General features: G+C 39.0%; 1 protein-coding gene across 10 annotated transcripts in view; it reads left to right on the top strand.

Moving 5' to 3' along the window:
• hdac5 (histone deacetylase 5) overlaps window positions 1–17,354 on the top strand; it is a 323,514-nt gene that overhangs the window by 242,940 nt on the left and 63,220 nt on the right. For 9 of the 10 annotated variants that reach the window (XM_048614512.1, XM_048614511.1, XM_048614514.1 and 6 more), the window contains one exon: window positions 9,116–9,296. In XM_048614512.1, the coding sequence (XP_048470469.1) occupies window positions 9,116–9,296 (181 nt within the window). The remainder of the gene's footprint in view (window positions 1–9,115; window positions 9,297–17,354) is intronic. The other variant, XM_020530693.2, reaches the window with a different exon arrangement.

Consider the following 17,354-nt stretch of genomic DNA (forward strand, 5'->3'; position numbering starts at 1 on the left):
TGCATAGAAACAATGGAGAAAGTTTGAAGAATATTTAATAAGATAGCATTGGAAATGTGATATAGCTATCAGGAAAAGTTGATTTGCCCAGCCTGTCGTCTTTGGAAAAGAGAATACTTTGGAGGACACCAAATAAAAGGTCTTCAAAGTTAGAATTGGATTGATCAGAGTCACCATGTTAAGAATGTTTTCACCTATGGAAGTGTCCAAAACTAGGAGCAATAAATAAAAATGGATGTTAATAAATCGAAATAACCAATAAAAGAAAAAAAATTCTTTACACAAAGTAGTTACAATGTAAAATTTATAACCACAAAGGACTTGCTTATCTTTGAAAAAGACGTTGGAAGAGGAGATAATAATGTATCAAGCTTAAAGAAAAAGCATAGACAGGTGACAGGTCAAAGATCGGATAGAATATAACAACAAAGTGGGGGAGATAAAAAACAAGAAACTACAGGTCAGATGGCTTAACATGTGTTAAGAGGGAAAATATTAAAAGCTATTCATCAAGAAGTTACATTAGGGCAAGGTAATAAGATATTCAAGGTAATCGGGCAGAGTCAACATGGTTTTATGAAAAGGAAATCACATCTTTTGTGGGTTAGCAAGATGTAATGAATGAGATACCACATTTGGGACATCAACTGTTTACAATTTCTGTAAATGACTTTGATGAATGGACAGAGGTATGGTTGCTAATTTGCTGACAAACCAAAGATAGATAGAAATGTAGTTCACCTTGCTCAGTTGACTGAACAGCTGGCTTGCAATGCAGAGTAATGCCCACAGGAGGCTCAATTCCCATACCAACTGAGGTCCTGCCTTCTCAGCTGGATCCCTCGCATGAGGCATGGTGACCCTCAGGTTAAACTCACCAACAAACATCTCTGTCTCTAATGAAACTTCTGGAACTATGGCAACTTTACCTTTATGTCAGATTCAGATTAGATTTTGTTGTCACGTGTATCCGAGTACAGTGAGAAGTGTATCGAGTTACCACTCTTCGGCACCATCTTAGAATACAAAAATTAGAATTAAAAGCGAGGACACGAGGTTACAAGAAGCTATTGTGAGGTTAAGCGAGTTGGCAAAGATGTAACAAATGGTGTATAATGTGGAAAAATGTGAAATTGTCCAATTTGGCAAAAATAATAAAAATCAAAATTAAAACAAAGAACTGTAGATCCTGCAGATCTGAACCAAAAACAAAAGTTGCTGGCGAAACTCAACAGAAACTCAGAATTGATGAAAAGTCATTGGACTCCATGTTAAGTTGATGCTTTGGGTCCCAACCCAGAAATGGGGAGGGGGAAGGGAGCTGGGAAATGAATAGAGAGAGGGACAGGTGGTGCTTGGGCCTAAACATAGAATTCACCAGTTTTAAAATCTCCCATCCCTGACCTCATCCTCTGTCCAACCCTCCCTATCATCTCTGCCTCCTTGACCTGACACAACCTATCCGCCCCACACATCCCACTGATCAATCCCCATCACTCCCTACCTGCACTCACCCATCACCATCCCACCTACCTTCCCCAGCCCCAGCCCCACCCCCACCCCTCCTCTGTCTATTTATTTCCCAGTTCCCTGCCCCCTCCCTATTTCTGAAGAAGGGTCCCAACCCAAAATGTCAACTTCCCTGCTCCTCTGATGCTGCCTGGCCTGCTGTGTTCTTCCAGCTCTATACTGTGTTATTTCTGACTCCAGCATCGGCAGTTCTTGCTATCTCTGGACTCAGTGTTAACTCTGCTTTCTTCTCACAGATGCTGCTATATTTGCTGCGTTTCAATAGTGATTTCTGTTCTTGTTTCAGAACAAAAAAATTATCTAAATGGTAATAAATTGCAAAGCTCTGAAATGCAGAGGGATCAGGGTATTCTCATTCATGAATGCCAAAAGGTTGTGTGCAGGTTCAGTATGTAATTAGGAAAACCAATAGTAATCATTCATCACAAGGCACATTGAATACAAAAATAGGCAAATTATGCTTCACTTATTCAGGGGACTGGTGAGACTGCATCTGGAGTACTGTGCATGGTTGTTTACCTAAGCCAAGGTTTTTTCCCCCTCGGGTAGGGAAATCTAAAACTAAAGTGCATAGTTATATGATGAGAGGGGAAAGAAAGATTTCAAAGGAATCTGAGGGCAACATTTTCATGCAGAGTGTGGTGCTTGGATGGAATGAGGGTGTGGTGGAGGCATTTAAACATTAAAAGGCATCTGAATAAGAAGGGTTTAGAGGGATATGGGCCACATGCTGGCAAATGGGACTAGATCAGTTTAGGATATTTGGTCAGCGTTGACAAGTTGGACCAAAGAGTCTTTTACCGTGCTGTATAACTCTGCAACTATGACCTATGTAAGAAAGGATCTAAATGCATTGAAGGCAGTTCAGAGGAGGTTTGCTGGACTAATACCTGGAGTGGATGGGTTGTCTTATAAGTAAATGTTGGATAGGCTAGATTTGTATTCACGGGACTTTAGAAGAGCAAGGGGTGATGTGATTGAAACACAGAAAGGTTGATGTGCTCTTGTAGGAAAATCTAGAATGAGGGGTTACTGTTTACAAAATCAGTGACTGTCTATTTGAAAGAGAAATTAGGCAAATTGTTTTCTCTGTGGGCCATAGGTCTTTAGAACCCTCTGCTTCTACAACCTTTTCAGGAAGAGTCCTTGAATATTTTTAAAACAGAGGTAGGTAGCTCTTTGTTGAGCAAAAGGGTGAAAGGTTATTTGGGTTACGCTGAAGTGCGGATCTGAGGTTACAGTCAGATCAGCCACATTTGAATGGTGAAGCTGGCTCAAGGGACTGAATAGTTTACTGCTGCTCCTAATTTTATTATTGTAAATGGGAATATGATATGCTGAAAATTCGAGTTGTTATATGGAATGCAGAGGTAATCATAGAATATAAATAGCACAAATTAGTTGTCCTGAATTGTTTGTTACTGCACTGTGTCCTGTGTTTACACCACTTGTTAGAACCCATCAGAAATTCTTATTTTAATAGGGATGTTATTGCCTCTTCTTTCTGATTGGCATGGATCTTTTGAGCAAGTAACACAGAAGTGCCATGGCCACTGGTACATGTAGGTTACATTGAGAAATGTAACAAAAACAGAAATTGCTGGAGATACTGACTAGGTCTGTGGGAAGAAAGCAGGGACAGAAGTCAGACGACACCAGGTTATAGCCCAACAGGTTTATTTGAAATCACAAGCTTTCAGAGCATTGCCCCTTCGTCAAATGAAGTGAGAGAGAAGCACACAGGCGCAAAATTTATAGGCAGAGAGATCAAAAGATTGTGGAAAGTGGAGCATCAACGGGCTGAATAGTAGGTGTCTGCTGACCTGGTCTTATTGACTTCTAACGTCATCCACTCCAGTCCAACACCGGCACCTCCACATCATGGAAGAAAGCAGAATTAATGTTTTGAGCCTTTTAATTCTTCAACGTTCTAACCACCTACACTAACACCATCCCTTGCCACTCTCTGCCTTATTGTCGATAACATTTCCTGCAACAAGACAGAAGGAAAGGTTTGACAAGATGGAATTGGATGGAAGAGGAATGTTGGGGTCCGAGTGAGGAGGAGTTTTAGAGGTAGGGAAATGGTGTTGGGGAAATCGATGGGATTGAAGGCCAATAAATCCAAGGGTCTTTGTTCCAATTTTATAAAACGAGAGACAGTGTGAAATATGTTGCTTATAGCTTGTCAGTTTTATGCTAATTGTAGCCCTTTGACTACTTATTGGGACATGACTTTATTTTAACTCCTTGCATCATTCAGAGAAATAAGCATTGATAGATCTGATCTCAGCAAATGTGTAAGATGCAGTATTTTTGCCATATCTTGAAACAGCACAATGCCTATTTTGGATCTAATTGGTCATAACTGGGGGAAAAAAAACTAAGATGCTGAACTGCAAAATGGATTCCAATGTTAAACTGTTTTCAGTACATTTATAATCTAAATGTATAAGTGTACAATTGTTGTTTCCATTCTTTGTTATCAACAATTCATCTTCCGAGGTTTTTCAAAGTGGGAGCAAATTACTGCATATGCTGGAATCTGAACGGATGCTGCCTATCTGCTGCGATCTCCAGCATTTTTTGTTTTCTGTTCTTTTCCCAAAGTGGACTGCACAGCAGTGGCCCTCTATTAGACCCGAGTGTTAAATCAAAGAATAGAAACATCCTCCATCTTAGCAATTAGTTTGGTGAACCTTGTTTGCACTCCATCTATGGCAAGGATATCTTCCTTTAGCTATGGAAAATTGCACACAATACTCCAAATCTCACCAAGACTGTATATCATTACAATAAGACATCTTTGCTCCTGTACTCAAATCCTCTTGAAATAAGTGTCAGCGTAATACTTGCTTTCTGAATTACTGTGGTACCTGCCAACATTCCCTCTCAGCTTACCAACCATGGTGCCAGTGGGAAGCTCTGCACTCACCAATAAATGTGCTGACCCAAAGCTCCTGCTTGTTGGAGCTGCTACCATGCATGAAGGTCCGTACAATGGGAGGATAAATTATACGGAATATTGGTTTGTGCATATTAACTTTCGGTGTCTAATGATTTGTGAACAAGAACATCTATGACCCTTCGAAATTTAACACATCTCAGCCTCTTGCTTTTTAAGAAATAAAAAGAAGATTCATCGCTCAAAACTGAATGAGGATCCCTTCTGAATAAAGTAAGAATCTCTAGAGATAGCCAATATATTTGAAACACAAAATACCTGTTTTCGAACAAATTTGTCATGCCTGCAAAAGAAACACCTTGTCACACTTTCTTCCGGCTCCCCAACACCCCGCTCTCCCCCCTCTCGCTCTCCCCCCTCTCGCTCTCCCCCCTCTCGCGCTCCCGCCCTCTCGCTCCCGCCCTCGCCCTCGCCCTCTCTCTCTCTCCACCACCCCCCTCCTCCCCACCACCCACCCAGAGGTATACTTTTATTTTTTGCTGCAGCTGCACTCCGTGTCAGCAGAAGTACTAAAGTACAAAACTTTTTTTTTTTTAGGGATGAACATACCTGTAAATGTAAATTTCTATTTTTTGAGTATATTTAGGCTCTAAAGAAATTTAACTCTGAAACTCCCTATTTGAATTCAGCATTTTAGAGTTTCTCAATCAGTTGTTGGGCTGTGCCATATTGAGTTGTAGTGTGTCACAGAGGCACAAAATTAATTTCTTATCAGGAAAATGGAAACCTCATGAAATACATTGGATAAAATCCGAAAGAACTGTGGATGCTGTAAATCAGGAACAAAAACAGAAGTTGCTGGAAAAGCTCAGCAGGTCTGGCAGTATCTGTGAAAAGAAAATCAGAGTTAAGGTTTTGGGTCCGGTGACCTTTCCTCAGAACTGTTCTGAGGAAAGGTCAGCAGACTCGAAGCATTAACTCTGATTTTCTTTTCGCAGATGCTGCCAGACCTGCCGAGCTTTTTATACAAATTCTGTTTTTGTTCCTGAAATACAGTTAAGTTGCTTTTATTCTTGAGGAAAAAGTTATTATCAAACATGCCTTGCTGTATGATCCATTTGCAACATCTCACGATGTCCACAATTATTTGCATCTGCCGTAAGATACAAAATATTTATCTGAACAATGCCAAAACTTGCACATGCTGATATTTAAGATTAATCCTGGAGGTAAAGCAACAGGTTACAATATTAGAAAAAAAGCTTGAATATTTGTAGTTTGCTTTAAAATATCATATAATCCTTTATATAGGTTTGTTTTTAATGCATCAAACAAAGAAGCTAAATATCGTGGCCAGCTTTCATTCCACAAAGGAGTGTTGGTAGCTTGCCATTAAATAACTGGAAGCAGGCTTCGTTGTAGTGCTATGCCTAAACATGGGGAGGTTTTAAATTCACGGAGAAGGGATAAATAAGTATCTTGACTTCGCTGATAATTAGAAGATAGTTTATTGAAGTTGTACATAATTTTAAAATCTGAAATAACTTCCTCCTAACATTTTTCCTGTACAGATAGAAAAATGATTTTGTAGCAAGTTTCTGGATTAGAGAAAAAAAAGAATTCTGCTTACACAAAATGGCTGATATTGCTAGTCTAGTTAGCTTGCTCACAGTAACAGAAATGACAGGCCAAATGACTACTCTGTGATTTTATAATTTTGATAATGTAATATCAGGTAGAAGTTTAGTGACTGGTTTACAGCTAGAAATATTTAAAAGCTGATGACTAAATTTCGCCTTAAGTACAGTTCCAAGGCAGATACATTCATCTCAATTTGATTACTGAAGACTCTTGTAATTTTTAAGGAAAAGATAAAAATGATAGGCAAATATGAATGCCTCCCACTGGTTTTGATTTTCTGAAGGAAAAAATGTTGACAAATTCAGTTTAAATTTATTTAAACTCCTGTCTTTGCAGATAGAGTGCATCACTTTGTTTTTAGTTCCGCATAGTTTTTCAGCTAAGCAAGAGGTTTAGAATCTGCTGTCAGGTCTTGTTGACTCATCATTTAAGCTAGTGGAACTCATCCAGGTGCTTCAGATGCTATTTTCCCCTTTGCCTCTAGTTCACTTGGACCACAGTCACTTGAACATCTTAGGCAAGATTTAAAAATATTTCATGTGGCGTGAATTGCAACATGATCCTATATCTGACTATCCGTTTAATCTACATCCGGAGTTCTATATTCAGTTCTCAGCACTGCATCTCAGGAAGATAATGTATTGGCCTTGAAGTTGGCATAGTGCAGAATGATGCCAAGACAAAAAGGTTTAAATAATGAAGGCATGTTGCTCAGATGATCATTTTTTCTTGAAAACAGAAGATTAAGTATGAAGATGACCTGTGGGTTCCAATGGGTCTTTAAATTTCCTCAGCACGCAAAATAAGAAATAGGTTATGTGTTGTCTTTTATCCTTAAATCAACCATTTTGTTTTAATGAATGATTACTTGTGTTCTTATGAAAGTGGAAATGTTCAAATATTGTAGGATCTGAATGTGACTGTGGAAAGGAGGGAGAGGCAGGGGCATGGTATTTGGTATTCATTTACACTATGCATATACACTCAGCAAAAGAGGATTGCAACTATCCAAACTCATCTCAGTTATAATGCTTAGAACCAACAGTAAGTGGAGAATTTCATTAAGTCCTTCTGGTCTGGAGTAGAGCTTGAATTCCAGGGTTGAAAGAACTTCATTCTAAATGGCTGTAGTAATTTATATATTTAATGAAAAGCTGTTGCTATGCTATGAGCTGCAGTTGAGATTGTGTTTATTCTCTAACTGTAAAGTAATTATGATCTTGATTAAATTGTACTCACCAGTATAATGTATTATTTTTATTAAACCAGATGCATGTGCATTTTAAAAGTATTTAAATACGTCAACAAAAGAGTTAATGGAAACTGATAATATTCCATGCATCTTCAAATTTAATGTCAAGAGCGGTAACGTTTATTTAATAGGTGATAAGATGAACTTTCTCACATAATGACTTTAAGTGGAATCCCCTCTTGTGTAGAATTGCTGTAACTGCCATTCTTTTCTATGTTGAAATGCAGCTCTGAGCAGTTTATGGGAAACAGATGCTTTTTGTTTTATTCTTTGCTGCCTGACATTGTCCTGTTGGCAATATTAAAAATATTTTCAAAGCTAACTTAAATTATAGTGTTTCCTAAGTAAATATATTGAATAAATACACTGGGGAATTTTAAGATGTCCGTCATTGACTTTTGGCATTCTTCAAAAGACTTGGCCACAAGCTCAGTTTTTTTCATAACATATTGTGAAAGGCAGCCGATTTTTTTTCGTACGATGTTGTGGCCTCCAACCTTTTAGTACAAAGGATGTAGTATATACAACAAATGTCTTCCTTCAGAAACTGCGAATCATCTTTTCAGACTTCCTGTTTCTGACAGCAGCTAAAAAGGTTTATGATAAATGTAATTTGCTGATTTGCTTTAGGCATATTCTCTGTGTTATAACGTTGTTCAATAAAATTTTTTTTACAGTAATTAGACTCAAGGCAGTCTGTTTCAAAAAGGGATGTATTCTAGGAAGAAATGTCAAGGTTAGCAATCTGTTTAAACCACATCTATAAGCAGTCAGGATAATATCTCTTGATTTTCGTAAGTATGTTAGCTGCTATTTTGCTGCGAAGCACAGAGGATAAAGACCTGTCGCTGTATAAAGTGCAACCAGCCATCTTTTGCCTAATATTTTTAATATTTATAACTTTCATTTAAATTAAGCTCTTAGTCTCAGCATAATCATTTGAAAAGGCTCTGAGTAGAGGCATGGTGCTTCCTCTAAGAAATGAAATCAAAGCAAAGACAGGTCAATGCTTGTTATTTCTCCTTGCCAACTTTTGGTGTTGTGGACAGCAGCCCCAAAATATACTTTCCCTGTCTTTTTAGTAGATTGGTACATTGTACAGAGGAATTTGGTTAAAGTGGGAAAAACAATGGGGAGAAAACCAAGATAATTAGACCTCAAGGTTTAGTACAAGGATTCAGTTGAAAATGGCAAGGCTTTATTGGTTTCTTAGGAAAACACAAGGGAGCCATGTTTTGAGCAGTATATATTTAAGCTGCACAAGGATTATAAGTAAGATCACCAGAAATAAATAAACCACTGTAGGTTTTCAATTGTGAATCTTCTATTGGGTTATTGGGAAGTGACACATAGTTATTATATACTTCCCCAAGTAAGGAAAACTGGCTGTAAGAGTTGCTTTTGCTTCCTTCACATTACGAGCGAAGGGTTATCAGAATGCCTTCGACAGGAAAAATAAAGAATAATTTGGAGAGTAACCAGGAACGTCATTATGCAAATGTGTTTGAAATTGATACAGATGATACCAATGCAAATCTAAGTGTTTTTCTGGTAGAAAGGTAAATTTTAATGAAAGTAGCTAGGTGGCAGTGCAATAATTTTTTTTTACTTGATTCAACTATGTACAATAACAATGGAAACATTTTAGAAACTGTGAGATGCCAAGTAGGCATAGAAGAGGCTATGTTTAGAGTCTTTGTGGATGACTTTACTAAATAATTTTAATTTGATTTCTTTTTTGAAGTAATGCGAAGTAAGTTCAGCTTTTTGTTTTTCAATTTTTACAGCAGCAATTCTTGGACCAGCAACGCATGCAACAGCTTCATGTGTATCAGGCTTCTGTAGCTATGGGAAGTATGTCTGTGACAGACAGGCATCAACCACTCTGCAGAGCCCAGTCCTCCCCAGCAACTGCAAACTTAAAAAATCCTGGCACTGAGAAACCTATCAAGCACCTATTCACTACTGGTAAGGGAACTGCAGAAAAAGCTGTAAGATCTCAAAGTAACAGCTGTGTTGTTATGAATTAATGGGTAGACACATTTGACTCTTGAGAACCAACAGTAAAAGGAAAAAATAGACTCGGGCACAATGCTTTGAAAAGTTAGCTATTCAATGCAAATCTAAAGTATTAATCTTATCAAGGTTTAAAAATACAATATTTACATCTAATATGGAAGAATTTATAAGTTTGAACTGTTCCTAATCCAAAGTAAATATGCTAGGAATAATAATTGCACAGTTTATTCTTTTGATTGTAAATGCAACATAACTGGAGTAGACCTTAGATAAAGGCACACATCATCTAAATCTTAGGTTTAAAGTCCTAAGATATTTAGATCTTATTGTATCACCAATTTAACCACAGCCATGAGAGATGTTATGGCTTAGTTGGTAGCACCCCTACCTCTGAGCCAAATCATCTAATGCATTATATAATTATAACTACTTTGTTTCATTTGGCCATAAATTATTTGTTTTCCTAAATGGGAACTAAATTAAAGTGATGAAGTACTTGTTTCTGTTGCAAGTTCCATTCTCTTTTTCTCTTAATTTTTATAGATCTTATTCCTCTGGTCAGAATATGCTTTGTTCACTATTTTTGTGTACTCCAACATAAAACACCGCAAAATCATCATCTTATTAATACTTGAAACTTTCTTAACATCATCAATGACTGCTTACACTTATATTCCCTGCCTAATCTAATAAGATTTCTTGAGGCATTTCATCAAAAGTGGAAAAGAACCAAAGATTAGGAAAGAAACATTGGACTAATAACCAAAAGCAAGATTGAACGGACTTTTGAAGTAGGTAAAGGAGTAACCTAGATGAAGTAGCATAGATAGTGTAATCATATATTGAGCTAAAACAGCTGAAAACCTTGCACTGGAAATGTAGAAAAAAAAAGGGGATATGTCAAGAAAGCCAGAGCATGGCGATATGGTGGCTTAGTGGTTAGCACTGCTGCCTCACGGTGCCAGGCACCCCGGTTCGATTCCACTCTTGGGTAACTGTCTGTGCGGATTTTGCATTCTCCCTGTGTCTGAGTGGGTTTCCTCTGGATGCTCCGGCTTCCTCCCACAGTCCAAAGATGTGCAAGTTAGGTGGATTAGCCATGCTAAATTGCTCACCATGTGTGGAGATATGCAGGTTAGGTGGATTAGCCATAGGAACTGCAGGGTTACAGGGATGGGGTAGGTACGTGGATCTGGGTGGGATGCTCGTCAGAGGGTTTGTGTGGACTTCATGAGCCGAATGGCCTGCTTCTACACTGTTGGGATTCTATGATATTTTCTTGTTCTGGCATTGAATTATAGTTCATAATTAAAATTCTTTGTATTTTCTATGCATTTGTGGTAACTGAACTAAACATGTCCACAATTTTTACTTTTAAAAATATTTCACTGAAGAGAATTGGAAACTGTGAAACATAAAAATGCTTCATAACTCCTGTAGTGGGTGGCATAATTTGTAGCAAATTAGTAAGAAATAGTAAAGATTTAGTAAGAAATTAGGCATTGTTATTTGAATCTGACTCAATGTCCACTGGTTTCTAATTCAGAAACTTCCTGGTATCCGTTCCAATTAATTTTAATGCATGTGTAGAAGCACCTGATCTCTATGATAGTGAGCTATAAATTATATAATTGAGATAGAATGATAGTTCCCATTCTAAATTCTATATCCTAAAGGTGCAATTAGCCAGGACCTGCTCATCAAAGCAAAAGTGTCTCGTTAAAGGAAAACTGGTGAACTGATGTTGGTCATGAAGACTTGTATCCTTATACTGCGATTCACTAAAGATATTGTGGAATGCTTTTACTGTTATACTCGGAGCCTTCCTTTACATTGTGGTTACCTCCAGAGCACATGGTTTTTTAAAGAGGATAATGCTGTCATAATATCCGAAACCTAGACGGTGGGTTTCTAAATGGAATCCCAATTTACAAACTAGCATTCTAGGACTGCTTCCAGTACAATGTGCGAGTGAGTATGGAAATTGGAAGATTGAGCAAATAGATGCGTGGCTAGAAAAATGGTGCAGCAAGGAGAACTTTAGACTTCTGGGGCCTTGGGGCTGGTTCTGGGGTAGGTAGGACTTGGACAAGGAGGACTGGTTAAACATTAGTAGGACTGGGACTAATATCATTCAGAGAGATTTACTAGTGCTGTTGGGAAAGTTTAAACTAACTTGTCACAGGGATAGGAATTTCAGAGCAAATTCAGGTAGAATAAAGCTGGCTATATGTAGTAGGAAAGCTAGAAATAAAAACACATAACAACAGAAACAAATCCTAGAATCAAACTGGGTTAAATTGCAGAGCAGTGTCAAAGAAGCTAAATTAAACATGCTCTATCTCAATGCATGTGGCTTTTACAACAAGATACATGAATTGGTGATGCTAGTAAATGTAAAAAGTTAAGATTTAACTGCTGTCGTGGAGATGTACCTCCAGGGTGACCAAGACTTGGAACTGAATATTAAAGGGTATTCAACATTTATGGAGACGAGGCAAAGAGAAAAGGAGGTAGGATAGTGCTGATAATAAGGGACAGGATCAGCATACGAGTGAGAGATGATCTCAATTAAAAGAACGGGATGTTGAATCTGTTTTGCTGGAGCTAAGAAACAGCAAGGGCAGCAAAAATGGTAGGAGTGGTATATAAGCCACCAAACAGTTGAAAATTAGAGGTGCATACAGCAAGGGGAATGCAGGTGACTTCAATCTATACATAGTTTCAAAATTTCCATTGAACATCAATGCTGTGGAGGAAGAATTCTTCTTTTTCAGGTTGACCTGTGACCATTGGAGTTTCACAGGGATCAAGGCTTAGATTACAACTGTTTACAATATGGTTGCTTGAACATTCGGGGAAACAAGGGTTATGGAGAAAATACAGGCAAGTGGATGTAAGGAATGGCAGATCAGCCATGATTCTGTCAAATAGCAGAGCAGGCTGGAGGAGCCAAGCAGTAGCTCTTGTTCCTATTTCCTATGGTCTCACAGTCTTCTGGATTGAGGATTGGTTAACAGGCATAAACCATGTTAGGAGTAAATGTGTCGTTCTCAAGTTCAGAAACTGTGACCCACAGGTAGTGCAAGGGTTAGTGTTTTGTCCCCAGCTGTTCACAATCTTTATAAGTGATTTGGATGTGGGGCCAATTATAATATTTTTGTGTTTATAGATGATACAAATCTTGGGAATATGAAATATGAGCAAGGTGCAAAGTGGCTTCAAGAGGATTTACGGGCTAAGTGAGTGGGCAGGAAAATAACAGATGGCACATAATGTGGATAAATAGCAGATATCCACTTGGGTAGGAAGAATGGAAGAATGGAGGCACAAAATATTTCTTAATTGAGAGATTGAAAAGTATTGATGCCCAATGGGATCTAGGTGTAATGGTTCATAAGTCGCTGAAAGCTAGCATGCAGGTGCAGGAAACAGTTCAGTTAGTAAATGATGTGTTAACGTTAATTGCAAAAGGATTTAAGTATGGGAGCAAAGAAGTCTTCGTTCAATTGTATACAATGCCAGTTAGACTGCACCCGGACTATTGTGTGCAGTTCTGGTCCCCTTGCCAAAGAAAGGATTTATTTGCCATCAAGAGAGAGTACCTAGAGGGTCACCAGACTGATTCCTAGTATGGAGGGACTGTCCTATGAGAAGCGATCTGAGGAGACTGTGCCTGCATTGGAAGAACGATAGGTGATCTAATTTAAAACTTACAAAATATCTAAAGGGCTAGTCAGGCTAGGTACAAAAATGATGTCTCCCCTGGCTGTGGGGGTTACTCTGAATAAAAGGAAAGCCACTTATGACGGCGAAAGAGGGACTTATTCAGTCCAAACTAGTAATCTTTGGAATTCTCTTCCCTAAATGATTATGGATGCTCAGTCATTGAGAATGTTCGATACACAATTGATTTAAATGTTTAGTTACTAATGATATTAAGGAATTTAGTGTGGGTTTATGACATTAAGGCAGATGATCAGACACGAGCTAGAATGATGGAATAAGCTAGAGGAGCTGAGTGGCCTACTCGTTCCATGTGCTCTGTTCTTCTATGCAGTTGCAGGAAAATTTCAGGCAAACCAGAGAACTCAGCATCAGAGGAGAACAGATTACCTCAGCACTATCGTCTTACAGTGTTTAGATTCAGGGATGTATTTTCTAAGGCATTTTGAGAAAATCTTCTTATGTGGCTGTACTTCAGTTCAGTCAAAGCTTCAGAGCAATCCTGTTTGTTGCTGCAGCCAAGGTCCAGAACACATACATCTATCACTGTGGCAGCAAATATGACCACAGTTCTCCGGACTGGAATCCACAGGGAACTTGTGCCTGATTAGCTAATTCCTGTTCAATTCTCTATAAGGCAAGCCACCAATGCCCTGTTTCATGGTACTTTTCAATTTACGTACAGACAAATAACTGAGAGGATTCACAATTTTTTTCATAATTATCCATACTCATTAGGGCTGTGGGAGTTATTGATTGCACCCATATGGTATTATGTGTACCACATGTTCACAACCAAATTTGAATGAATCTAAGCCTTTTGTTCCCTAATGTGCATGCCATTTGAAACGGTAGGTACATACAGCTCCACGTTGCTTTTAAAGCTCATCAATCTGAACTTCCTGCTTTACTTAAAAAGCCGGTTAGAATGGTTACAAGGTGTTCTGAGATTCCTGCCACTCCCGTGGCTCATGTCTCTTCTTCAGATCTCCTGTGCAGCATGGCACATTTAAATCAAGGATACAAAATGAGTTGAGTAATGTTTCCTATTTATTGATTCATGCAATGTGAGCATCACCAGCATGGACAACGTTTGCAGCCCATACAAAAATGTCCTTGAGAAGATAATGGTGAACCACCACCTTGAAATACTGGAATTCATAATGTGTAAATGCATACTGTGCACACTGTGGGACTGTTGGGAAAGAAGTTCCAAGACCATGACTCCACAACACTGAAGGAATAGTATTAGATTTCCAAGTCAGGATACTGTGTGACTTGGAGGGAAACTTGCAGGGTCTGGTATTGCAAAGTGCCTGCTGTCTTTGTCATTCCAGGGATAGAGTTTGCAGATTTGAAAGTGCTGTCAAGGGAGCCTTGGTCAATTATTGCAGAGCATTTTGGAGATGGTACACACTGTTGCCACCGTGTGCTGGTGATCATGGGGATAAATGTTCAGTGTGATGGAGGGTGTCCTGGTACAGCAGGCTGCTTTGTCATGGGTGATATTAAGCTTCCTGAGTGTTGTAGGAAATATGCTCAGCTAGCAGGTGGAGAGTATTCCATCATACTTGTGTCTCATAAATGACGGACAGGTTTTGGGGAAGCGGAAGAGAAGTTATTCACTGCAGAACTACAAAGTATCTGACGTTCTCTTTAGTCACAGTGATTGAGGCTGGTCTAGTTAAGTTTCTGGCCAGAGGTAAAATGAAACTGTTGATGCATGAGAGATCGCCTAATGATGATGGCATTGAACATTAAGGAAAAATTATTAGAGTCTCTCTTATTGGAGATGGTCTTTGCCTGATTATGTATGGCACAAATGTTACTTGATATTTATTAACCCAAGCTTGAATGTGACAAGCCTTGGGCAACATGGGTGCATGGAGTGTTTCAGAATCTGAGGAATTGTGGATGAAACTGAACACTACAATTATTAGCAAGTAACCCCATTTCTGACCTTATAATGGAGGGGAGGTCTTTGATTAAACAGCAAATGGGGATCAGGCTTAGGACATTACCATGCCAAACTCCTGCAATCTCCTGGCTTCTAACAAGCATATCATTTTTCTTTGTGCTAGCTAGGTCTATCACCAATGGAATGGTTTCCCTTTGATTCCATTGACTTCAGTTTTGCCAGGGCTCATTGATGCCACACTGTCAAATGGTACATTGATGTCCAGGGCCATCACTTCTACATTGCCACTGGAATTCTGATCTTTTTGCCATGTAATGACGTTTGAAGTCTAATAGACCTTGTGGAACATAACCTGAGCATCAATGAGCAAATTATTGCTGTGTAAGGGCTGCATGATAGTTCTGTCAGCAAAACCTTCCATCACTTTACGAATGATTAAGAGTAAATTGAAAAGGTGTTAATTAGCTAATTTGAGTTGCTCCTCTTTTTATGGAATGGATATACTGAGCATTTTTCCATATTGTTTACGTAATTCCTAGTTTTATAGCTGTACTGGAACACCATCAGTTGGGCACGGCTTGTTCTGGAGCACCTCTTCAGTTTAACAGTTGGGATGTTGTTGCCTATCGTTGCTACACCCAGCACCTGGACCTGTTTCTTATTATCATGTATTGTGATTCAGTTTGGCTGAAGATGGACATTTGTATTGCCAGAGATCTTGGGAGGGAGATTGAGATGGATCATCCACTCAAAATAGTTGCAAATGCTTGAGCCTCAAATTTTGAACTGATGTTTCCAGTTCTCCCATCTTTGAGAATCGGGAAGATTTTTTAGCCTTTTTCCCCCTGTTTTGTTGTTTAAAATCCATCATCATCCATGACTGACTGTGGCAAGAATTGAGTGGTTCGTATGTGGAGTCAACTGCCAGAAGAAGTGTTGGATGTGGGTACAGTTATGACATTTAAAAGACATTTGGATATGTACATGAATAGGAAAGGTTTGGAGAGATATGGGCCAAACTGCAGAAATTCACCAAAGATCCTCAGACAGCACCTTCTAAACCCACGACCACTTCCATGTTGAAGGACAAGGGCATCAGACATATGGGAACACCATCACCTCCGAAGTCCCCTCCAAGTCACTCACCATCCTGACTTGGAAATATATTGCTGTTCCTTCACTGTCGCTGGGTCAAAATCCCAGAATTCCCTCCCTAATAGCATTGTGGGTCAACCCACAGCAGGAGGACTGCAGCGGTTCAAGAAGGCAGCTCACCACCACCTTCTCAAGGGCAACTAGGGATGGGCAAGAAATGCTGGCCAGCCAGCAATGCCCACATCCCACAAAATGAAGAGAAAATAAAAGTGTCTATGACTGTATGACTCTATCTGATCCATTGTTTGTGGGATCATTTAGCCTTGAGTCGGCAGCATGCTGCTTCTGCTCCTTAGCATTCCTACAGTGCACGGTTGCACTTCACCGGTTCTGCACCTCATTTTTAGGAATGCCTGGCACTGCTTGTGGCATGCATGCCTACACTCATTGGACTAGAGTTGGTCTCCTCATGGACCTCCAATTTTGAACTGCTGAACCTGTCCTGAACTTGTCCTGTTTAGCATGTACTCGTGCTACCTAACAGAATGGAGAATGTGTTCAGTGTGAAGATGGAATTTTGTCTTATCAAATACTGTATTGTGTTTTCTCCTTCTAAGACTGTTGTGGCAGATTCATCTGTGACTGGTAGGTCAGAGCGCACAATGTCAAGTAGTTTTTTGTTTATCCTCCTCTTATTGATTCCCTCACTAATTGCTATAGGCCCAGCCTGGTAGGTGTGTCCTTCAAGACTGTCAATAGTGATAGACTAAAAGTAATATTTTGATGTTTGTTTGGATGGATATTGTAGTCTGCATCCAACACTGTGTCATCAATTGTGGTATCATGTTATGTGGTTCATAATTAGCATTTGGGAAAGGAATGATGGTAGGTGTTCGGAATAATACCCAGGTGGGCTGAAGATAAAACTGCTGATTTCTATCGTCCCAGCCCAGGAGGAAATGGGCGTAATGGCAGCACCTACAAGACAAGTGAGAATCAGCCTTACTTACCCGAATAGAGGCAAACTATTTTTAAGTATCAACTTATCAAAGTTCTGCCTCACCTTCCCAACCTCTTTATGGTTTAAGTGAAATTTCTTACTCTTGTTGTAAACCATTTTATTATAACCTTTAGCTCATTTTCTGTGCTCTATTGTTTTATATTTTGTTTTTTTATGTATATATATGCAAGTTATTTTTGTAATACTTAATGCTATGACTGTTTGATATTTAGTTCTCTGATAAAACAATAGAGTATAAAATATAGCC

Source organism: Rhincodon typus, chromosome 30 (genome assembly GCF_021869965.1).
Source record: "Rhincodon typus isolate 14 chromosome 30, sRhiTyp1.1, whole genome shotgun sequence".
Taxonomy (NCBI): Eukaryota; Metazoa; Chordata; class Chondrichthyes; order Orectolobiformes; family Rhincodontidae; genus Rhincodon; species Rhincodon typus.